The 25530-nt window shown below is 35.3% G+C and overlaps 2 protein-coding genes across 2 annotated transcripts; one reads left to right on the top strand and one right to left on the bottom strand.

Moving 5' to 3' along the window:
• Positions 1 to 3194: 3194 nt before the first annotated feature.
• On the top strand, positions 3195 to 10565 carry si:dkey-261j15.2 (uncharacterized protein LOC794828 homolog). Its single transcript, XM_056459447.1, has 3 exons — positions 3195 to 3674; positions 5448 to 5849; positions 8642 to 10565. Exons 1-3 carry the CDS (start codon positions 3278 to 3280, stop codon positions 8908 to 8910), a joined length of 1068 nt encoding a protein of 355 aa, XP_056315422.1. The 5' UTR covers positions 3195 to 3277; the 3' UTR covers positions 8911 to 10565.
• A 3020-nt stretch (positions 10566 to 13585) lies between these two features.
• Positions 13586 to 17629, bottom strand: zgc:113227 (uncharacterized protein LOC541506 homolog). Its single transcript, XM_056459446.1, has 2 exons — positions 17500 to 17629; positions 13586 to 15669 (listed from the first exon to the last, which is right to left on the bottom strand). The coding sequence occupies exon 2, from the start codon at positions 15655 to 15657 to the stop codon at positions 14560 to 14562; it is 1098 nt and encodes a 365-aa protein (XP_056315421.1). The 5' UTR covers positions 15658 to 15669; positions 17500 to 17629; the 3' UTR covers positions 13586 to 14559.
• Between the last annotated feature and the right edge of the window lie 7901 nt (positions 17630 to 25530).

Genomic DNA, 25530 nt, shown 5'->3' with positions numbered 1-25530 from the left:
ACATCCGGCCCACATACCATATGGAATGATGGCACTAGGGCAGTATACTCCTGTTTGCCAGATCTGGGCCACAATTAAGCAATAGCAATACAACATATCAGCCAGAATTCAACTAAATGAACCAGAACTGTTCTGGGCCACCAGAACCCAACACTGGGCCACAATTACTTTTATTTTGGCCCAGATCCAGCACACACCAGACACTTACATCCGACCCACATAACCAGAGTTTACTTAGATGAATATTGCCAAAAGTGGCCCACATGTTTTAAGATAACTGGGCCACATTTGCAATATTTTCTCTAGGCCACTTTAGGCTCACAACCACATTACCCTAGCTTACGGTGTTGAATATTTGCCAAAAGTGGCCCACATATGTCTTAAGATGATTTGGCCCCATTTGTCATTTCACATCTGGGCCAATTTAGGCTCACAGCCACATTAGCCAAAGCTTACTGTGCCAAATATTTGCCAAAAGTGGCCCACATATGTTTTATAATAACTGGGCCACATTTGCACCTACACATGTGAGCCACTTTTGGTTTAGACCCAGAATACCCTTAAATGACTATGCTATATTTTTGCCAACTGTGGCCCACATTTGTCCTCTGTCATTTGGGCCAAATTTACCATTTTCCACATTAGGTTTACATCCAGATTATATTCTGCCATAAGTGCCAAATCTTTGCCTTAAATTACCCATATATGAATTGTAATCTTTGGCACCCTTTTGCCAATATACAGGTGAGCCACTTCCGGCTCACGTTCATTATGTCTGGGATGAAAGAAGACCACCAGTGCCGCATAACTGCCTGAAGTGGCCCACTATCTGGGTAACTGGTTCAGTTGCTTTTTTATAAGGTTTGGAGCTAAACACATTTTAGCTGGAAAGAAAGAGTTAAAACAACTGGTCCAAAAAAAAATTATAATTAAATGGTGTATTGTTTTAGTAACTAAAAGTAGATTGAATAATATAAATGTTATGCACACATTAGATAAGAGTTATTAGTACCCCTATAAATTCATTCATTTTCTTTTCGGCTCAGTCCCTTGGTTACCACAGCAGAATGAACCACCAACTTATACAGCATATGTTTTACGCAGCGAATGTCCTTCCATCTGCAACCCATCCCTGGAAAACACTCATACACATACACTACAGACAATTTTAGCTTACCCAATTCACCTGTACATGTCTTTGGACTTGTGGGGAAAAGCACCCAGAGGAAACCCACGCGAATGCAGGGAGAACATGCAAACTCCACACAGAAATGCCAACTGACCCAGCCGAGGCTCGAACCAGCAACCTTCTTGCTGTGAGGCAACAGCACTACTAAATGCGCCACTGCGTCGCCACCAATATAAATATATATTTTAAATAATGAACTGGAACGTCCCATAAGGGTCACATGACCAGCTGATTACTACTTTGGCCCTGTTCAAATAGAGGAGATTCTTAAGTCTACAAAAAGGTGCAGAGCAGTGGGCGCGAGGACCAGGATTGAGAAATGCTGCTAAACACCTAAACTTGCAGTCTTGGCCACTTCAGAGCATGTGAATGCCACAGGAAATTAAAAAAAAATAAACGAATACACTCCAAACCCACACCCATTGCATTCCAAGCGGATAGTCCCTATATGTTGCAGTGTCATTCCAAACCGAAGTGCTCGAAACAGGCCACTATGGAGTGAAGAATTTCGAAGCGTACAACTAACGGTATAACTAATTATATCATTGTAAATTTCCATGTAATTGCAATGGTTTCCAATGCTGGAACAAAGACAGACTACTGTTTACAGTCTTTATCATATTGTTAAATACATCATAAAAACAGTATGCTAGTGAATAAAGCAAATGTTTAATATTTGTTTTACTTACATAGTTTGCTAGACTTGAAAGTATTTTTCAGTTTCCGACTGCAAATGGCTACTCTCTACACTAACAGGGAGGCATTGAGCACCGGAGAACAAAACACAGCTTGATCAGTTGTGAATAAAAACGTCTCATGGCTGTTTACGTAAAAAAAATTATAATAAATAAATAAATAAATAAATAAATAGCACTGGTAAAGGGGTCATGACATGAGGAATCAAAACTGGGTTTCATAAATAAGGAACACTGTAACAGACAAACTGCAAATAAACAATGGTAAAAAAATAAAAGCTGTCACACTGGCTGAATCACAAAAATATATATTTTTGAACAGAGGTTTTTAAGGGGTCATTCAATCAAAATTAGCATTTTACATAAAAAGCTTGCGCTATAAAAACATCCTGTTTTCAATTGCATTTGTCTACATTTTTCTTGAAGCCAATCTGCGAAAACAGGCTGTGGAATGTGGCACTTTATTCAGTAACAGTTTGGATAAACTCTGCCTCCACCAAATAATACAATGCCAACTTTTACATCACTGCTTGCTTAGCTCCACCCACCAATTGGAGCATGCAGTAAAGTAAATGAGAAATTCCTTAATGAGGTAAAGTTGGTTTTATATTCACACATTCGTTAAGTGACAACTTGTAACATGCACCCTATATTGTTTACTATGGTACTTTGAATAATCGATCTGAAATCACACGCAAGTATGACTTGAAAACAACATTAGCACTATTTAATTGACTGTAAACAATGTTGTTTTGATAGTCATTTGTTTCTAATATGATTTCACCATTTAGAATTTGCAAAGAATACTTTTCTGAAATTAAATTATTAAGGAGAAAGTTTGAATGTGTAAATATCAAACCAACTTTACCTCGATAAATTCCTTCATATCGCATAATTAGAAAAGTGTAAGTAACCTACCAACTTCAGTCTGCTTTACTCCCATTCATAAATCATCTCCAATGGCCTCGTGGTAGTCCACTGAACATTCAGTAACGTTATGCCTGCAGAAGTTTAACACATTTTCACAGTTTTGTAGGGAAGTATGTAATCTGTGGTGCAATTTTATTCTAGCACTGATGTTGTTAATGACTTAATGAACAGGCTAACTCACTTGTCGCCGCCTACTGACGTAGAACTGTAACAAAATGCAAGATGACCCTTGACTAATGAAACACCACACACACCTCTATTTATATAATATTTAGTGTGTTTTAGAGCATATTTGACCACACACAGGCCCTAAAAGGTGCACTCACCTCGAGTCAGGAACCCAAATCCACAGGCGTGTGAATATGACGTCACCAGGAAACGATTTCAAAACAACAGCCTTTCTATCTGTAGCAACCACGCTGCTGTCTGCAGTGACCGTGCCTTTAACTGAACATCCCACAAAATGTCCGAGGGTAAACACACGCTGTGGTCTTCAGAGGAAATCAGCGTGCTACTCGCGATATGGTCCTCCTCAGAGATCCAAGAGAAGCTGGAGAGGTCGAAGAAGAAGCAAATAGTGTACGACGAGATAAGCCAAGAAATGATGAACGGCGGCTTCAATCGCTCGTCCGAGCAAATCGTAAACAAGCTGAAAAAGCTTCGGAAGGAATATAGGGATCTGAAGATGAAACCAAGCAAACGCGGCCGTGGAGGACAGAACAAGAGAACATTCGACCATGGAGTTATGGAGTCGATTCTGGGAGACCGACCATCCAGTCATTTCACCAGGGCCTTGAATTCGGCGACGGCCACTGTGGAAACCAACCCTGAATCGCCCGTGTCATCTGGGGATGAAATAAGTGAGTTCCCGCTGTTTTCGCCCTCTTAACGCATACACAATTTGTTTATGATCTTAACATTTTATCGTTTTAAATAACAGGTGGACCTCAATATTGTCCGACTAAAACCCATAGTAAACTAATCAGCAACTTCTCTGAACGAGAAAATAAAGTAAAAGAGACGAACGCTATCATGTTAACCATTTTGTCACTATATCTACTCGTTTACCATGGTACTTCGAATATTCGGTTTGAAATTACATAGTGCTAATGTTGTTTTCAAGTCATACTTCTATTTATCTGACTGTGAACAATGTTGTATTTTGATAGCCATTGGCTACTAATATGAATTTACTATTTAGAATTTGCAAAGAATATTTTTGTGAAATATAATTGAGAATATCTGAATATGTGAATATAAACCCAACTTTACCTCAATCAGTTTCTTTTAACTCTGGTAATGCCTACACAATTTGTGTAAGATTTTTGCATTTCATTGTTATGTATAACAGGTGTACCTCAATATTGTCCAGCTAAAACCATAGTAACTAATCAGCAACTTATCTGAATGATAAAAAGTAAAAGATGTGAACGCTATCAAGTTAACCATTTTGTCACTGTATTTATAAATTTGATAAGTGAAAACTGATAGAATACTTGCGAAGAAGACTTTTCTGAAAGTATATTATTAAGCTGAAAGTACGAGTGTGTGAATATAAAACCAACTTTACCTCAATTCAACGTACAACATTGTCCACAGTCAAATAAATAGTGTTAATGTTACTTTCAAGTCATACTTGCATGAGATTTCAGACAGAATATTCAAAGTTCCAAGGTAAACAATATAGAGTGCATGTCACTGAGCAAATGTGAGAGTATAAAACCAAATTTACCTTAAAGATGTGCATGCTAAATTTTTTTAAAAACCATTTTGTTACTGCATTTACACATTTTAAATAAATAAATTGTTTTTAAAAATATCTATACATGCATTCTTGTATGTGATTTTAAATAACTGTGAAGTAGCATTATTTGATATGAGTTTAATTTACTTGGACATGTAACTCATGATCACTTTAAAAAAGTCCACATCTAAATATTAAAATTTTACTTTTTTAAACAATCACTTTTATATTTGTGAAGCAATAAGTGTCATGTACGAATGGATCCAGATGTGTAATGAGGGATAACTTTCTCATTGTGACATGCTTGTTTATTTGCATACAATGTTATGTTGCACAATGTGTTTACATTGGGTACTAGGGCTGCACAGTTATATACAATGTACTTAAAGCAATATAATCATTGTATAGCGTTATATAATAATAATAACAACAACAACAACAAAATTGTATAAATACTATGAACAAGTTGTTTACACAAGGTGTTGAATAGGTCATACTAGACTGCTCATGAATATTTACTTAATGCCCACAATCCAAATGATTGTTAAATTTATTTTAAACCGTTGCATTATCGAAATGGGTCTCTTTTGAAGTGGAACTTACTTAAGTGCAAACTTTTTTAATGCAATATTTGTCAAATTTGTAAAGTTTTTTTTTATTTTTTTAATTAATTTATTTTTTAAATATATCACTTGACTCGCTTAAGAAAAAAAAAACATTTTTTTTTTTCTCCCAACAGAAGAGATGCTATGTCAAATGTCATCTAATCGGTGCTTGTCAAATAACATGTCATTATTTATATCAATTTTTCCATATCACAATACAGTCCTGAGAAAACCTATAAAGTTAGTTAAAAATGTTTCACTAAATATGTATATTTTTTTTGTAGGTAGCAAAGTACATGAGCACAAATCTGTACAACAATGGACTTCAAAAGAAACCAACACGCTGCTCACCATATGGTCTTCCACCGAATTCCAGGAGAGATTAGAAAAATCGAAAAGACGGAAGAGAGTATATGAAGACATATGCCAGGAGATGGTAAATGCTGGATTTACCCGTACAACCGAGCAAATCGTTAACAAAATCAAAAAACTTAAAAAGGAGTTAAAGGACCAAAAGATCGAACCAACTAAAAGCAGCATCCAACTGAACATTAAAACCGATGATGACGACCTTATGGACAATGAGCTGGAAAACTTACCAGCCAATCAACTGTCTGAAGCTTTAAATTCAGCTTCAGCCATGCTTGCGATAAAGGCCGAATCGCTTTCTTCTGCAGCTGATCTTGGTAAGTTGGTTTGTTCTTTTTTTTACACGTTTTCGCAATGTGAGCTGTCCAACTGTTTCTTCACATTTTGGATGTTGCTAATTTTTGTTGTAGCTGGATTCATATGTTTGGCAAGACTAGAAAAGGCTGATTTATATTTCTGCGCCAAGCGTACGCGCATGGTCCGGTGCAGCCTTCGTGCGGTCGCATGCACCTCGCTGACGCGCACCTCTTTCAGAAAGAAAAAAAAAGTAACTACACAGTGCAACGACGCATCGGGCGAGCTCTATGATTGGTCGGTTTAATAGCGGTGACAAGTGTGGGCGGTGCTAATAGCCACGAGCAAGATGGAGCAATTGTTTACAAGTGTCAAGTCCCGCAAAGGAGCCCCAGATGGAAACTTTTGTTTTGTGTTTACCTTATGATTAAAGTTGTTGCATGTCCGCCGGTTCCTGCCTCTGAATGGGCGAGTTTTAGCATTTAGAAAAAACAAAACACCCACGAAGAAACCCAACACAGAGGAACATAACCTACTGCCATCTAGCATTTTGGAAGTGTTATTGTAGAACACAAACAGCATGCAGAAGTAAAAACGCACCACTATGCGCAAGGCAGGCGCCATGGGTCATGCCGATCACTCGACACAGAAGTGTAAATCAGTCTTTAGTCAATGCATTACATGAAAGGGCTGGGCGATCTGACAAAAATCTCATATCCTTATATAAAAGTCACGATATTGTATCATTTCTCAATTCAATTAATTATTTATATATATATATATATATATATATATATATATATATATATATATATATATATATATATATATATATATTTATATATATATATATATATATATATATATATATATATATTTATATATATATATATATATTTATATACTTATATATATATTTATATACTTATATATATATTTATATACTTATATATAACTTTCTAAACTATTACTTTCTTGCATTTTAAAAAGTCCACATGAAACAGAAGCTGCAACCTTTTTTTTTGATGTAGTTCCTAGAAAAACAGAATATTAAATGAGAAAACGATGGACGTGGCTTGTTTTTTTTCGACTGCAAACTGATTGGATGTATTAAAGTAGGCATTTCATTCAAAAAGATCGGGAAATGGGTTTTAGAAGAGTTATTACAAGCAAACAGACAACTCCACATCAGTTTAAAACTGACCGTTGGAGGGGCGTGGTTAAGTATGTTATTCACGCCCAATATCTCAGACAGACTTATCTGAGAATTTAACTGGAAAAAAAAAAAAGTGTATTTTCAGATTTTAATTAAAGATTAGAAGGGCAAACAATTTTTTAATTAATGACATGCACTGACAATTGTATTTTATTGCAACCCTGAATCTTGCATTCAGTATATTTTTCATCTTTTTATTATAATGGGTAATTTTTATTAATATATTTTTTTTTCACAAGTGAACATTTTGGGGAAAAAAAAAATCAAATTCTGGCTATTTTCCTAATTTACTATAAGTCATACATTTTGTCTTTAATGGGCAAAAAACAATAAGTCTTTTAAAAGTCACAAATGGTTTTCAATGTATAACCTTATATAATTTCCACTCTGGTCTCTGTTTTTTAATTTTTATTTACTTTATTTAATTTATACGTTTTATTTATATTTTTTTCTTCTTTCTCCCTTCTTTAAAATGTATTATGCAGAATGTAACAACATCTCAGTTTTTTTTCTAATGTTCTAAGTTTCTGCAATCTATTGTTAACGGTTTTTGAAACCAATAATAAAAAGACATGCATTAGCAATGTGAGCCAACAAAACAAAATCATATGGTTAAGTTTTGATTTAATTTGTACTTTAAAGTATGTAGTCAATAATGTACTTATTTCTATGCGATTTATATTTCTCACATTATATAGAACTTAAAAAGGCAAAACTGTTGAAATATCAAATAAATATAATAAAGTATAAAACCCTTTTCAAAAAGGAATGATCACAGGTCCAACATAAAAATAAAAATATTGCTTAAGAAATTGCATGTAAACAGTGTACTATCAAGATTCCAACGTTCCCAGGATACTATTTTTCATGTTTCTGTCTGTGTCACCATAATGGTGTGTAATATTGCGCTCATAAATTATGAAAAAGTAATTACCGTAAACAATATATTGTGCCACCACAAAATTAAACTATAGACCATAATGTGAAACTAGCTATTTTGTACATAACATATAGAAGTCAACATTTTTAGCTCTCCTGTGATTTTATTTTTTCTTCATTTTCAAATATTTCCCAAATTATGTTTAACAGAGCAAGGATTTTCTTTTCACAGTATTTCCTATATGTATATATATGTTTTTTTAAATTTTTCTGGAGAAATTCTTGTTTGTTTTGCCTAGAATAAAAGCAGTTTTTTTCATTGAATAAATTATATATATATATATTTATTATTTTATTTTATTATTTTATTTTTTTTATAGGTCAATATTATTAGCCCCCTCAAGCAATATATATTTTTTGATTGTCTACTAAACAAACCATCTTTATACAATAATTAAATTGCAATATAAGCTGAATACTAGTATCTTGTAAATATTATGTACTGTCATCATGGCCAAGATAAAATAAATCAATTATTAAAAATTAGTTTTTAAACAATTATCTTTAGAAATGTTGAAAAAAAAAATATTTTTGTTAAACAGAAATTGGTGGAAAAAATATATACAGGAGGGCTAATAATTCAAATGTATAATGCCATATTGCACAGCCCTAGTACATTTAGCTCTTCAAGTAATGCTGCTGCTATCATGTTGCTTACAGATGATGAAGTGCTGAACCAACCTGAACCGTCCCTCAGCTCTTCTCAGACGCAAATAAAAAAGTCTTTGGGATCAGGCAGAATAAGGAAGAATGATTCAAACCAGGAGCTGCTTGATTATTTACAGACTGCTGATGAACGGTTTATGGCACATGCCAAAGAACTTAATACAGCCATTCTTAATAAAATGGATGAAGCTACCAATTCTATGCTTGGACTTTTGGGACGCATGGTGACTCTAATGGAGGCACAGCAGGAAAACAAGCCATAGACATGCACACTTCATTCATGTTTGCACACAGAGTCAAAGCTAAACTGAAATCTATTCTTTGTAACATTTTTAATGTGTTCCTCCATTTTGAATGGTTATTTTGTATATTATAGGAAAATACTGTCATTGAATTTCATAACTTGTTCTATCCCTGAAAATGCTTTTGTTTTTCCCTTTACAACACCATCTTGTCCCATCTTTGTTTATATGGAAGTAGTGTCGCAAACAAAATGTGTTTGTCTCCTACAAAAGTGGATTATTTCGGCATTCTGAGGTCTTGTCCACACTAACACTGATATTTTTTTGTACGTGGTTTGGCTGTTTGTCTACACGCAAATGCAGTATTCAGGTTACTGAAACCAAAACCGCTTGAAAACCCCAGCCAGGGTGTCGATATTCAGAAACTTTGGTAACTGTGTGGTCACTTGGCCAGTGAAACCACAGTTTTTGACTCATGATGTCAGCTTTTGTTTGATATCAGGTTATGCTGCTCTCTGTTCTTTTTCAGGAATCTGATGGGCCAACATGGCCTTATATAAAATCACCATTTGATGGTTTGGCATGTTCTTAACATGAGATTAGGATGCTGTATGCAAGTTTTTGACTCTTCTAAAGCATAGAAATACCATATGTTTGCAGATATTTAAGAAACATGTCAAGTGAACATATTTGTTTATCTGAAAAACAATGCTATAGTCAGTTTACTAGATTATTAGTCTTTGTTTTTGGGTCACTATAACCTGCCCACTGCCAGTTTACCTATTTATATTACAACACTCTGGGTTGCCTTGGTGGAAAACACCAAATTTCAGTTTAGTCTTGATGGCTGCGGTTGAAAATGCAGCCTCTGGCGAACAGCAGCAGCCTCTGAAATGAGGCGCAGATTCAGAGTTATAAAAATCCACGTTAGGTGGCTTTTATTTGCTAATAATATAAATTACAACCACAAACATTAGCTGAGCAGCATACATTTTAACGGTGTCATAAGACTTAAGAGACAAGCAAATTTACTGTCTGATCAGACGACAGAAACATTTAAATACAGCTATTCAGAAGCACAGAATAATGTATTGCACTTCAACAAAAAGTTTTAGAATCTAATTAATACATATTAAACCCCTTTAACATTATTAAAATTACATGCTGGGTGACTGATATTTGCTGGTTTGCAAATGTTCGTTTTATTTTAAAGATCTGAGGTAGACTATCTGCTGCTGCCTTCAATATGGCATAAAATGTCATGTAAAATGGCAGTCACACTCGCATTGGTAGCATTTAACGCTGAAAAGAAAGCACATAATCAGTACCTGAGGTGATCATGTCATAGTAGTAGTTCGCTTGGATGTAGCCAATCTGAATCTAAACAACCTGCGTTTGCCTGGCTTTCTCAGGGGAGGGGCTTAATGACAAAGTGTTTCGATTTTTGAATTGCAATGCCAAGTTAAACTACTGGGGGTCAATCTGACATACTGCACCTTAAAAAAACAAAACAAATGAGGGAAAACTTTGATAAAAATATCAGTGTACATGTGTACATCACCTCATACGCAAAATATGGACACCCTGTGATTTGCTCCTATAAAAACATTTTATCTGACAGGTGTGAAGGTAAAGCGACTCTATTAACGAATAAACCATTAATTGTTTTTAACAAATGTGCTTTTCTTTTTCATGTTGTGAAATTTTTGTGATTAAAATAAAATCTTTGAGAGCCTCCTTTGAACGTAAAATAGTATCTCTCGAAGGAACACCATAAAGCAGGTGTGTCAAACCTATCATTGTGTCAAACGCTTCAGGCCTACAGCAATTAGTAGTTCCAACCCTGCTTTAACACACTAAAGCTACGGTCACACTGGGCTTTGTGTGTGCGAAATTCCGTCGTGCTGCGCTGCGAAAAGGGGCGGGATTAAACAAGCTTATTAGACATTAAAAAAGCAAGCGATTGCTCCATGTTTTAAATTTCTGTCCAGAGAGGTCCTGTTTTGATGCTCGATTGATCTCACGCAGTCAAGTGATGTGATTTCGCAGGTTAGAGTTCACCAAGCTTGAACTTTGCACCGCAGCAACATGCGAAGCTTGACGCATGACCCCGCGTTTCCGGTCTGACGCATTCGCGTGCGTATGAATGGAAGTCTATGGGAGGAAAAGTCAAGTGTGACCGCACCTTTAAACCGGACTCACACTGTGATTTTGAATAATTTGAAGACGATTGTAGCATGTCAGACTTTAAGATCTCAGTTGTTGTAATGTCAAGACACAAAAGAAAACTCACCCGGAGTTTGGCGTCATTATTCCATGACTTTTTCATGATCCCACATTGTGATACCTGAGGGCAAACAAACAAACTAATGCTAATTTTGGTTACAGCTTGACTCAATAATAAAACCAGAAAAAGAGCCATTTTGACATTTCCCTATGCTGATTTGCGTCATCAGATTCGGCGCTCTTATCCAAATTGGTTCCTGGCCTAGATTGTACAAAAATTAGTTCATGGCTTGACGCTCATTGCTGCTGAAATCACTGCTGGAAAGTGTTGGATATTGGATCAAGATATGAGAAATGTAAATGTTCTAATTATTTATTGGAATATATCTTAAAAATGATTGGATGATGACATGATTGCTAATAAAGTGCCAGCCCTGTTAATTTTCTCCTGAAATTAGTTTAAAAACGTCACTTAAGCTGCAGTCACACTGTGCTTTACTCCCCATTCATATGCATGCGTATGCGTCAGACCGGAAACACAAAGTCATGTGTAAAGTTTCGCATCACTTGACTGCGTGAGACAATCGAGGATCAAAACATGACCTCTCTGGACAGAAATTTAAAACATGGAGCAAATAGCTCGCTTTGTTAATGTCTAAACATCTTGTTTAATCCTGCCTCTTTTCGCAGCGCTGTACAACAAAATTTCGCAAAATTTCTAGTGTGACCGCAGTTTAAAGCAGCTGTCGGTTAACAAGACAAACCCATGATCAAAGACCACAGATTTTAGCCTAGGATTACAGGAATATTTTAGGATTTCCTAAATTTGTCTCAGGCGACCAAATCATGGCTAAAATGACACCGTGTCAACAGGGCTTTACTGAAAGGTTCAATTAGTTCAATCAGGTGTCAAATTAGGAATAAAGCTAAACAGTGCAGATATGGCCCTTTAGGAACCAAGTTTGACACCGGTTTCATAAAGGAACCAACAGATTAGTGCACATCTGCTGATGTCAGTCAAGAAGACCATAAAAAGTGAAAAGTAAAGCCACGGTCACACTGGACTTTTCTCCCCATAGACTTCCATTCATACCCATGCAAATGCATCAGACCAGAAACGCAAGTTTTCAAAAATGCAAGTTTTTGCAGTTCGCTGCTTTGCAAAGTTCAAACTTGGTGAACTCTGACCGGTGAAATTGCATCACGTGACTGCGTGAGACCAATCAAAAGATCAAAACATGAGATGCGTTCGACATGAAGCACAGCTGCAGCCGGTGATCAACGAGAATAGCCGAGCGCAGGCGGGGGCGGAGTTGAAAACGGAGCAGTCAAACCAGACATCCGGACACTTCGGGGTTCAAAGTTGCGGCATTCATGATGACCGATCACATGGCGTCAGCATTTTTTTGTATTTATAACAACAAAAGATTTACAAATAAAACATAATACAGTCTCTACAAACTAGAGTTCATTAAATTAAATATGAAATTAAATATATTACAAACGCATGAGAGAAATAAAGGGAAACGAGAGGGTAATATAAACATAAAAACGAACAGGGCCAATTAAATACAAAGCAATTAGCACAAATTCTAGGAGTTTAAACATCCTTCTTTAGGCTAATACTTCTTGTTTGAATATGCTAAAAAGGGGTTTACATTTATAAATATAAAACCTTCCAATATATATTAGTGTAAAACCCAAAACAAGGTGTTCTGATTAAGTCTTAATGAGTTATGAATGAATAAATGAATAATTTAAATCATTTATAGAGCTGAATTCAGTAAATAGTCTGTATAAAAAAAGGTTAAAAATAAACCTGTGCAAACAATCCAGCCTTTATAACCAGATTATTTAACAAAAGATGATACTGCAGTAAAATATTTGTAGCTTTTTAATTAGCATGATGTGTACGAGATAGAGAGGGTATAAAAAGTTAATGGTTTGTTTTGAATTTTATGCATCGGAAGTTGTCCAATAATAAACCTGAAACACATGTGCTTGTTGTCATGCTGTGAACTAGGCCAATCGTGTAATATCGGTGTCCTCATCAGAGCTTGTGCAGTCGCTCTTCAGATGCTGCACGGTCTGAATCGGTCGTCTGATCTCAGAGCACTGTTGCTGTACTTTGATGCCACATGTGACAGTCACGTGGCGTCAGCGCAGCATCAATCCGGACAACATTTCTAACCAGCATGCAGGGGTGTAGCAGACATTTTAAAAGTGGGGGGACGGCTGGATGAGATCATATGTTCATATATTTATTAATCGCCTGTTTCTAAATTGTCTGCCTCTAAAAGTGAGATACATACACACTTATACTTATTCACCTAATGGTAACAGGAACTGTAGAAAGAACTGACTTATTTATTTTTATTTGTATTTAATTATTATTTTACTATATATTATAATACTATCCTATGATTTGTTGTGTTTTGTTTTTATATACACATATACACATATACATATATATATACATACATACATACATACACACACAGTTGAAGTTAGAATTATTAGCCGCCGTCAACACATTTCTAAACTTAATGGTTTTAATAACTCATTTCTAACAACTGATTTATTTTATCTTTGCCATGATGATAGTAAATAATATTTTACTAGATCTTTATCAAGACACTTCTATACAGCTTAAAGTGACATGTAAAGGCGTAACTAGGTTAATTAGGTTAACTTGGCAAGTTAGGGTAATTAAGCAAGTTATTGTATAATGATGGTTTGTTCTGTAGGCTATCGAAAAAATATATAGCTTAAAGGGGCTAATAATTTTGACTTAGAGAGAGAGAGGGGTTTGCCTCCTTTAAAACTCCTATAATGTCTTTCGTTGGACAGAGGGAGACTGAACAGAGGATGGGTGGGCAGCTTGTTTTTGTTCCCCTTTATAACTTTCAGGGTGTGTTGTCTGTAAGTGTTTATAAAGGCTGCTTATATTGTTGCTGTGTATGACTTTCTTATCATAAATATTGCTCGCGCAACGCTTTTTCAGCTGATGAGCACCACAACATGCTGCGTTTCCTCTCTGCCATCATGTCATTCCGTAATGAAGAAGTGTGTGACTTGCGAGTGTTGAGTATGTTTAAGTTATCTGAAAAGCACATGAGTGTTCACGTCACTTTCCGCCGCAGATTGATTGGTGTAACGTCTTGTATACAAAGCATCACCGACAATTCTGTACACAGCACTAAAACATTTAGTTATGTAGAAATTATTGAAATATCAATACTTAAAAAAATATCAATACCAAATTCAAAGATTGAGTATCGATATATCAATAACGGGCATCAATGTGCACATCCCTAATGAGAGCCACAGAACCAAAAAAACATGACATGTTAAATACTTATTTTCCCCGCTGTATACTCTACACATCAATTATAAGAACATTCATTAAAAAAATCCACCAAGAATGCGAAAACCATAACAGCATTAAACTACTACTTGAATAATATCACTCTGTCTGTTAAAGAAGTCTGATAATGCTTCTCGTACGTCCGTTCCTTCTGGTTGTCCGTTCTCTATTAATGCCTGAACAGGAGGCTGCAAGTTCAAATGGTCAGTTGAATAGTCCTCGGTAAACTGAGTCCCTTTTTCCTCACAGATATTGTGTAGCACGCAGCAGGTCAAAGCCATCTTCTTTACCAGCTCCACTTTACAGTCATTTCTCTTAAAGAGACACTGCCATCGTGCCTTCAGCTTCTTGAAGCTCAGATCCGAAACCGACCTTGCGCTAATCAATCTGGAGTTGAAGTTTTCCTGCTGCGGGTTCAGTCCACCAATATCGGGAAACGGCTTCATCAACCAGGTCTGCAAGGGATAAGCTGAATCTCCAATTAGGTAGTATCCAACATCACAACCGGAGATGTCTGCTTTGTTGTGGTTCAGCAGTTCTCCTTCACTCAACAAACTCCATAAGTAAGACTGTCGTAGCACCCTCGCATCATTTAGGTTTCCAGAAAAACCAACGCATAAATCCCAGAAGAGTCCGTTGCCGTCTACTACTGCTTGGAGTACCACCGAATGCCAGCCTTTTCGGTTAAGATAGCCACGAGGGTTTTTTTCAGGCGCTATTATTGGGATGTGGTGTGCATCAATTGAGCCAACGCACTGTGGTACGTTCCAGCGATTCTCGAAAACGTCTGCCATCTCCTTCAGCTTCTCGGGATTTGGAAATTTCATGTGCACGGGCACAAGAATTTTAATGACGGCATTGCAGAAGTCCTGCACACAGTTGAATACCGTGCTCACGCCAACCCCGAAAAGCTGACTGACATATCGGTACTCGCTGCCAGTGGCGAGCTTGCAGAGCGCAATGGCAACTCGTTTTTTTACAGGTACGCTCAAGCGGAAATTGGTGTCTTTTCGTTCGAGCATATGTCTGAGACGGCGACATATGTACTCGAAAGATTCCCGCGAGACTCGGAAATTCTGGATGAATTCTTCTGGAGTGAATTCAGGCACAATGACGTCCCACCAGCGGTGCTCTCGCGGATGTGACCACACAGTTGCCGTCCGTCTTCTCATCATCACTAAGGCTATCTGTTAGGAAAATGAAGGCGTATGGATTTTATGTAATTGAAACATTCAGGTGTCTTTCTGTTGTGAGACAACTAAATAAAGGCCTCAAGTGTTTTTTATGCATGTTATACTTAAGACTTAAGTATTGTGTTTTGGGTTAATGTATACACCCTTAGACCTTCCAACATGTAGATGACTTTTTCAACAGTAGAACATTATTATTATTTTTTTTAAATCTGAAACCATTGGGGATTCATAAAGATGCGAGCCAATGGCTATTGGCAATAAATGAATAAATAAATAATAATAATACTAATGGCTCCTGATGATGGATTATGGTCTTATTAAGATAAATGATCAGTCTGGGCAAAAAAATAAACATTATTTACAACGTAGTTAAAAATGCATTATACAGTTTTGCTTTACCTGTACACAAAGTGTATTGTCAGGAGACACGGTTTGCCTTTGTATGTTGTTTTTTCTCTCAAAGTGCCAGTAGCCATTGAGTCTCCAACAATCTTTGAATGTGCTAATTTAAATTAAATAAATTAACAGCCAACTGTAATATTTGGGTGAACTATCCTTTAGGACATTGTGCTACAGAATTTCAGGCTTGGAATATACACTACCTGACAAATGTTGTGTCGCCTATCCAAGTTTTAGAAACAACAAATAATAACTTGACTTCTAGTTGATCATTACATTATAAGTGGCTTATATGAAAGGCAAAGGCCTCTACATTGCGCTTATTTTGCCAAAATAAAATATGATCATGCTTTGATTTTTAATTATTTAATTAGGACAGTAAGGTCTGACTTTGCTAAGTCACTGAACAGAAATAATGTACAGTATAGAATATAAAGTCATAATGAAAAGTGAAGAAAGTGTTTTTGCAGGACTCCCAGAGTTCATCAAGATTCTTTGGATTCATCTTCAATGCCTCCCCCTTCATATTACCCCAGAAATGCTCAATAATGTTCATGTCTGGTGACTGGGCAGGCCAATCTTGGAGCACCTTGACCTTCTTTGCTTCCAGGAACTTTGATGTGGAGGCTGAAGTATGAGGAGCGCTATCCTGCTGAAGAATTTGCCCTCTCCTTTGATTTGTAATGTAATGGGCAGCACAAATGTCTTGATACCTCAGGCTGTAACCCCAAACCATGATTTTTCCTTCACCAAACTTGACTTATTTCTCAGAATCTTAGGTCCATGCGGGTTCCAATAGGTCTTCTGCAGTATTTGTGATGATTGGGAAGCAGTTAAACAGATAATTCATCGAAGTAAAAAAAATAAAATAAAAATCTACCTTCTGCCACTTTTCCAAATGATCAACAAGAAGTCAATTTATTATTAGTTGCTCTTACAACTGGGATCGAAGACAAGACTTTTGTCAGGTAGTGTATAAAATATGTATAAAAATACATATTTTTGACAACGGAACAGCCTTGTTTTTTCGTCTCTGTAATTAGCCTAGCTTTAAAAAAATTTACATTTTCACTTAGTTGTTCGGAATTAACGGAGGACTTTCAATTCATTAATTTGCATATGTGAATATGGTTTGTTTATTATCACGCATTCTGAATTATGTGGATTAAACATCCTTAGAGCCACACAATTTAATTTATTGAATTATTTTTCATAATTATTTTTAACCACCTTCTTGCCAAACAAAAGTTAAACATGACCATTTTGTGATTCTCTGCTCCGTTTTTTTTTTTTTTGCATGTTATATATTTATTCGTATTTTAGCTAAACAGTCTCCAATTTGTGCATTGAAAACCCCCAGTGCTCCAGCACGAGTAGTTGAGAATCCTGCACGTATATAATGCATACAATCTAATCAATGCTTACTTGTCGTCTTGTGCGTAGACGTTGTCTGTGACATTGTCTTTGAACTGCATGAAGTCGTTGAATTAAATTACTCTGTATGTTAATATACGTTCTCAAAACGAGAAGGCAGACCTGCAAACAACGAGCATAGTGCGCCATGTTTGTTTATGGGCGGTTACGGCGTCGCGTGCAAGATTACGTCATTACGTTGCTCTCCCAAATCACCGCAAACGTTAATGTTTAACTTATGGTTAATGAGAGATTTGTCAATCAAAGGAAGAATATTATTAGCCAAAACTGAAGGTTTGTCACGTTTAATATAGACGTCTCTTGGGTTAGATGTTCCACAGTCGTTAAAGAGATGGGCACTTTTTTGTTCAATTTCATATGGAGGAACAGACCACATTATTTAAAACAACTTTGTGCAATACAGTTGAAGATGGTGGTCTCAATGTTCTTGATTTCAGCACTGATAATTGTGTATTTAAAAACAAATGGATTACGAATTACCCGAATTCTAAAATTTGGAGTATCATCTCAGAATTAGTTTTTGACAAGGTGGGGGTTCCGAAGTTTTTATTTTTATTTATTTATTTATTTATTATTATTATTATTATTATTATTATGATTTAGGTATAATTTTGATATTGACAAGGTGCCGATAAAACTTTCCTCTTTTTATAAACAGGTATGCTTACTATGGTTATTTAAAAGAATAATTTTTACCACATAAATCAGTGATATGGAACAACAAATGTTTACCTGTAAAAATAAATCATTATTTTTTACAAAAATTAGGATAATAATGATATAATATTGGTGAGACAGTTATTCAAAAGGAATGGACAACTTTTTAATTATTGTAAGTTTCTTAAATATTACAAGATCCACATAACTGCTAAATAATTTGCTATAGTATTTGATGCAAATTCTAGTGGACTTGTTCAGCTCTTGGTATGAACAATGTTGTGAAAATTATAGACAATAAATTTAATAACTGTAACATTAAAAAGTTATGCAAACCTTTTTGGATTTCCTTATTTGAGCAGATTGAGTGAAAAAAAAGTGGAACTTACCTAGTAAATACTGTCTCACCAACAAAGAAGTGACATATAAAGTAATTAATTTAATTTATCTAGCGAAACAAGTTCTTAATTTTTCTTAGAGACATGGAATCTACGTGCACTTTTTACGAATTAGAGGAGGAATTGATAAAACACCTGTTTTTTGAATGCACATATACCCAAATGTTTGGTTCGATGTTGAATATCTTATATTTAAACTTACAAAATTAAAAATTCAGTTTACAAGATACACTTTACAAGATATTTTTTTTTACATACAATAATAATATCAAAAATTTGGAGCAAAATTTGCCTATTAATCTAATGATTTAAATGGGAAGTACCATGTACACAAACAAAAATATTCCAATGATAAACCTAAAATTTATTTGTTTAAAATTGATCTTAAACATTATATCAAAACCCTAAAATACATTAAAAATATAAAAGCTATAAGGATACGCAACTTTGGAATGATTTTATTATACAATTTTGTTTATTTTTAATTATATTTTGTTTTTATTCCCTATTGATTTGTTCCATTGATGTATAAAATCCCTCATTTTCTGTATGCTATTGTTCTTGTTATGCAATAAAAAAAGCAAACGTTGATATTTGGTTTTCTCTTGCTGCTATTATTACTACTACTATATATTATATTTACTATGTATAAAAATATCTTTTTATAGCCCTAAAATATATTTGGTTGGTGATAAGTGAGATCCATTGATACTTATTTTAGGTAGATCACATAGCCTACAAACGAATATATTGTATAGAATACTGTAAAGGCCATAAAGGCTTGTTTTGTTTGTGGATTAAAGAAAAAGAGTGGCTTCCTTTTGTGTCTGTTTTATATCTAAATCCTTTTGAAGGTACGCTTATATACTTTTACATGATATATGGCACCAGCTTCATTTTACCAGTAGAGGACAGCAACACTCCGTCTCTCAACAAATTAGCCTACAAAATATATTTTAGTATCCTTGTATTTGATGTAATGCTAATTTTGACCAAATATAACTATAGAATTAAATAAAAAGAAACATGTAAGCGCGAATTGACTTTGTACGAGTCACTGACAACTTTGTATATGTTTCTCGGTTTATTGTTTGATATCATTTCTGTAGTTTTGCTGTCCGTGATGTTCATGTTAAGTTTGTTATGAAGGAATGAACCTTGAAAAAAGGTGTGGATGGTCACAGGTGACTATCATTATTGATAATTATCATCCGTCTGCACCTGCTGCCATGCACTCATTAAGTCTCTATATGCAAATGAGACTTTGTTTTGCTGCCCAGTAAAAGAAGTCCTCCGTGCTATTATGATGGTTTTAATTAGGTTAATGAACAACCAGCATGTCAAGACTGGTCGGAAGAATGAGCAGCTTGCAACTTTTAACACGATGCAGAATACGGTTTTTGCCTTTGTTTGTGAAATTTAAGCAAAAACTATATACGAAAATAAGGTAAAATGAAAGCTGAGCATGCACATTATAAGTTTATTTAATGCTATAAACAGCCCACGGTTGTTGCTAGAAGGGATACATCTGCGGCCGGAAGTAAACGAGAATAATTTACATTATTTAATAAATTACACATTAATTGTATTTTATTGACGTGTTTTATTGACACAGTGAAGTAAAAACAGTAGTTATAAACAAGAACTATTTATGTTATGTATTAAATTACACAATTACATTGATTTTATTAATGTTTACCCCTACTCCAACCTTAAACCTATCCACCACAGTAATGTAAAAGCAGTAATTATAACAAGAACTATTCATTTTATTTATTGAAGTAGTCCTTACATTGATTGTATATCATTAACATCCCACCCTAACCCTAAGAATGTAAAAATATTCATTATCATTGTACAGTGTCACAAAAATTATGCTATATTGATGTGCGTATCTGCAGCTGTATCTCTTCTAGATATTAATAGACTCTGGCACAATATATTTTAGTATTATATAACCTAATGTAGACCATTCATTTTCCTTCAGCTTAGTCTCTATTTCAGAGGTCTATTCCAGCATATGTTTTACACAGAGGATGCCCTTCCAGCTGCAACTCAGTATTGTGAAACACCCACACTCATTCACACACATACACTACAAACAATTTAGTTTATTCAATTCACCCATAGCACATGTCTTTGGACTGTGAGGGAAACCAATGCCAACACAGGGAGAACATGCACACTCCACACAGACATGCCAACTGGTCAAGCAGGGACTCAAACCAGCGACCTTCTTGCTGTAAGGTGATGTGCTAACCACTTAGCCATGGTGCTGCCTAATGTAGACTACTGTTCCACAAATCTGTTGCAAATTAAAAGGTTGGTAGAAAAAAACTCTATTATTTCTGTCTGAGCATTGTTCTTTGATATTTAATTGTGTATACCTGGGCACGTCATGCTAACTAATGGTGTTGTAGTTTTATTTGGTGTTTTGTTTTGATATTTTCATTATTTACTGCAGTAAACTTCCAATATCATCACCAACATGTTAGTTGTTTTTGTAGTGTGAAACAGACTAAAAAAGACTTCAATAGGGAAGTTGCAGTAAAGTTTCTAAAGTAAATTACTCTAACTTGCCTAATTAACCTAGTTAAGCCTTTAAATGTCACTTTAAGTTGAATCCTATAGGCCCGTAGCCAGCCTGGTGAAAGGGGTGGGTTTTTGTCCTAAAAAGTGGACCTTTTTGCAGTTATTCGCCCTATTTTCTATTGAGTTATGCAATTTAAATACTGCGTTTTTGTGACGATTTAAGCCAGGGGTGTCAAAATCAATTCAGTTTAGTTCCAACCCTGCTTCAACACACCTATCTGTAGGTATCAAACAAGCCTGAAGGACTCAATTAGTTTGATCAGGTGTGTTTAATTAGGGTTGGAACTAAACTGTGCAGAGCTGCGGCCCTCCTGGAACTGTCTTTGACACATGTGATTTAAGCACTACCTTGTGCTGCATTAGCTTGTCGGATGGTGATCACAACAACACTTTTTGATGTACCAAAAACACTCTCTAAAGACTTAGAATAAAGAAATATAAAAAAACACAATTCTTATTATTAAATTACAAATTTATTAGATCATATTTGTTAACATTTTAAATTATAAACTGTAGCCTATTGCCATTTATTAGGCAAATAAAAAACTGGCCAGCGCATTCAACTTTCCTCAGTCAATTTGTGATGCTGAATTTTGCACGGCGTGACTTCAGAATAGGAAAATGGTCCTAAAATCTTTCTTGATGGGTTATTTTCACAATTTATTATGGAATAGCAGTCAAAAGAAGACAAATAAGCTCATGTATGTGACAAATTCTAGACCTTTGTCAGTGAGGGGTGGGTCTTTCCTACAGGCCTATACCAGTATCTTGAAAAATATCTAGTAAAATATTATGTACTGTTATCATGGCAAAGATAAAAGAAATCAGTTATTAGAAATGAGTTATTAAAACTATTGTTAAGAAATGTGTTGAAAAAAAATCTGCTCTCCCCTAAACAGAAATTGGGGAAAAAAATAAACAGGGGGGCTAATAATTCAGGAAGGAATAATTGTATATACATATTCGTCTATGCAAAAAAATTGTAAACACAAGACACTAGATGGCAGTTTTGATGTGTGTGTGTGTGCAGAGGAGAGAGAAAGAAAGCGAGTGAGTGAGCAAGCAAGTGTCCTGGCAGAGAAGGGTCTCGTTCTGAAGGCTTGTACCCAGAGACTCTGCAGCCTTTAGAAACATGTGGAAGCAATTCCTTTGTTTTCCAGCCAGAGTGAAGGAACGGGCAGAGAGAGCAGACTGGACTGCTGCATGTCAAGAGGCCTTAGGATCAGGTTACTGTGACAACCCTGACATGAAGTGTGTGTGTGTGTGTGTGTGTGTGTGTGTGAGTGCTGCTGGGTAAGTGGTTCGGCTCAGGGAAAACTGATCCCCTCTGCTAGATTCTGGTCCTTTTCAGAGTTGGTGATCTGTTTGTGTGAAGTCAGGCCAAAGAGGCAGAGTCACTGCGAGAGGACAAACCTTTCACCCTTTCCTCTGCTGCTCTCATCCATCACGCCTTTTTGACACCGCTGACTTACAGAAGAATGAAAAACATCAAAAAGGCAAATGTCTACTGTATATTTGTGATGTGGTAGAAGAATAATAAGGACTGAAAGACGATTAAACTGGCTGGTCTTCATATATCGAAAGTTAATGGAGACCAGGGTTCATTCAGTATCACTGTGATGTTGTTTTTATTTTTTTCAAAATACTGTTTTGCTTATTTCAACGTTTTTAGTAATTTTGACATTGTTTAGTTGTTTATTAAAAATAAAAAACCTGAAAAATCACATGTACATAAGTATTCACAGCCTTTGCAGTGAAGCTCTAAATTGAGCTCAGGTATATTCTGTTTCCACTGATCATTCTTGAGATGTTTCAGCAGCTTAATTTGAGTTCACCTGTGGTAAACTCAGTTGATTGGACATGATTTGAAAAGGCATACACCTGTCTATATAAGGTCCCAGGGTTGACAGTGCATGTCAAAGCACAAACCAAGCATGAAGACAAAGGAATTGTCTGTAGACCTCCGAGACAGGATTGTCTTGAGGCACAAGGCTGGGGAAGGTTACAGAAAAAATTCTGTTTATCTGAAAGTTCCAGTGAGCACAGTGGCCTCCATCATCCGTAAGTGGAAGATGTTTGGAACCACCAGGACTCTTCCTAGAGAAGACAGGTGTGTCAAGCTTGTGGCATCATATTCAAAAAGACTTGAGGCTGTAATTGCTGCCAAAAAACAAAGTATTGAGCAAAGGCTGTGAACACTTATGTACATGTGATTTTTCAGGTTTTTTATTTTTAATAAATTATCAACAATTTCAAAACTTTTTTCACATTGTCACTGTGGGGTATTGTGTGTAGAATAATGAGGAAATAAATGAATTTAATCCATTTTTGAATAAGGCTGTAACATAAAGAAATGTGGAAAAAGTGAAGAGCTATGAATACTTTCAGGATGCACTATATATATATATATATATATATATATATATATATATATATATATATATATATATATATATATATATATATATATATATTTATATATTTATATATATATATATATATATATTTATTTATTTATTCTATTTTTTGAATTTTTTGCAGTTGCTAAATAAATGAGCAATATTTCTCTATATATATCTGAAGCAAATATAGATTGCTTAAATGATAATTTTCTCAGATTTACGATTTACTCAATTTATTAGATTTGGAAATAGAATGCCAAATGTTTTAGTTATTACTGAAAATCATGGTTATTCAGTATTCAATATTATTATTTATTATGGAAATCACTGGTATTGTGTTACCAAAAAATGTATATACTATTTCAAGTACATGGATTAAGTTGGCTATATTGACAAAAATAGTCAATTTTAATGACAATGATGATGACTTGGATTAAGTTAACAAAAACACCATTTATCCACCATAAAAGTAACTTATATGACCTGTTTGCTTTATTTAAAGTCTTCATTCTGTGAGACTTTATCATTTATTTAGAATTGATTTCATCTGATTTCATTATGCATCGAAAAACACCAAATTTCAAGCAAAATCTGCAGTTTATCTGAAAGATTATCATTGAATGATGACTTTTTAGTTATGATGTAAAAGGTTATGCTCCAATATGGAATACAGTGGCTGAATCATGATGCATTTATTATACATTTATGTTATTTTGTAACTCTACAGGCCTGGTTTTCCTTTCGTTATATGTAAAACAGCAGCTATTCCTCAACATTTCTTCAGTTTAAGCACAGCATTTGGGTCTTAGCTCAGAACAGGTTATAACTTTTAGCGTAGTTCTTCCTAAAGCCAGATAGTATGAATTTCCTCAAGTGGACTAATACAGTGCAGCCTCTGTTATTAATGCAATAATTATGCATCAGGGTGTAGAGCTGAGGGAATTTGCGTAAGATTAATGAAGGTCACTACTATTCCCAGATGTTTTCTCGTAATTAAAGCTTTGTTTATCACGAAACCCAGCCGCATAAAGAGCAAAATATGCATGGTAATTATTCATAATGCTTACTAATTCAAGTGTAGCCACCTCGGTTTGCACCTAATTAATCATGCTAATGTCTTGAATAAATCTGCATAATTACTCGTGGTCACCTGTTGCAATTGGTGACCGCCACAAAGTTCAGGCGTGTCAGTGATATTAAAGTGACGGTTTGAATATTCATAGATTAATGAACGTCGTGTTGTTGAATGCAACCTGTCCTGATGCTCTGAGCGTCCACAAAGACAGCGCTCGGTCAATTTCCCTGGGTGGTTGCACTTAAGATTATGATGCCGTTGAAATAATATATGCATATGAACATGCACATTAACATTTAGCTGAAAGATGCTTATCCGTAGAGATTCGATGAAAACAACAGCGTTATTATACAGTAGATCTTGTATTTTGAGTTCCCTGCTTTATGGTATGGTGCTGTACTGTACCAAAGTAGACATGAATGGTTAAAATCACCTTAATAGACATGTAGACTGCAAAAATGCCCTTCTTATATGCTTTGATTTAAGTCCAAATATCTAAAAATTCTAAAATTGAGAAACGTTTTCCAGACAAGTTAAAAATATAGTCTTATTTTCGGAATTATTAAGTCAAAATTAAGTGAGTTTTTCCTTAAAACCAGCAAAATAATCTAATTTCAAAGTGAAAACAGATTAATATTAAGAGGAAAAACTTGCTTAATTTGGATTTATTATTTCTGAAAACTAGACAATATTTTTCAGCATGCACTGGAGCAGTTTGCTGCTGAGTGTGACGCGGCTGAGATGAGAATCAGCCCCTCAAAGTCCAAGGCCATGGTGTTTCACCGGAAAAAGGTGGTTTGCCATCTCCAGTTTGGAGGAAAGTCCTTACCCCAGGTGGAGGAGTTCAAATATCTGGATTTTGTTCACGAGTGAGGGAAGGATGGAACGTGAGATTGAC

Source organism: Danio aesculapii, chromosome 6, assembly GCF_903798145.1.
Source record: "Danio aesculapii chromosome 6, fDanAes4.1, whole genome shotgun sequence".
In the NCBI taxonomy this organism is placed as follows: Eukaryota; Metazoa; Chordata; class Actinopteri; order Cypriniformes; family Danionidae; genus Danio; species Danio aesculapii.
Note: the sequence above shows the minus strand (reverse complement) of the source record. Positions and strands in the feature narration are given on the sequence as shown.

Bases quoted from the DNA above. Each gene is read 5' to 3' on its own strand.
- si:dkey-261j15.2 (XM_056459447.1), top strand. From the start codon at position 3,278: ATGTCCGAGGGTAAACACACGCTGTGGTCTTCAGAGGAAATCAGCGTG. The intron at 3,675-5,447 runs GTGAGTTCCCGC...TTTTTTTTGTAG, and splicing joins GTCATCTGGGGATGAAATAA to GTAGCAAAGTACATGAGCAC. The intron at 5,850-8,641 runs GTAAGTTGGTTT...TGTTGCTTACAG, and splicing joins TTCTTCTGCAGCTGATCTTG to ATGATGAAGTGCTGAACCAA.
- zgc:113227 (XM_056459446.1), bottom strand. From the start codon at position 15,657: ATGATGAGAAGACGGACGGCAACTGTGTGGTCACATCCGCGAGAGCAC.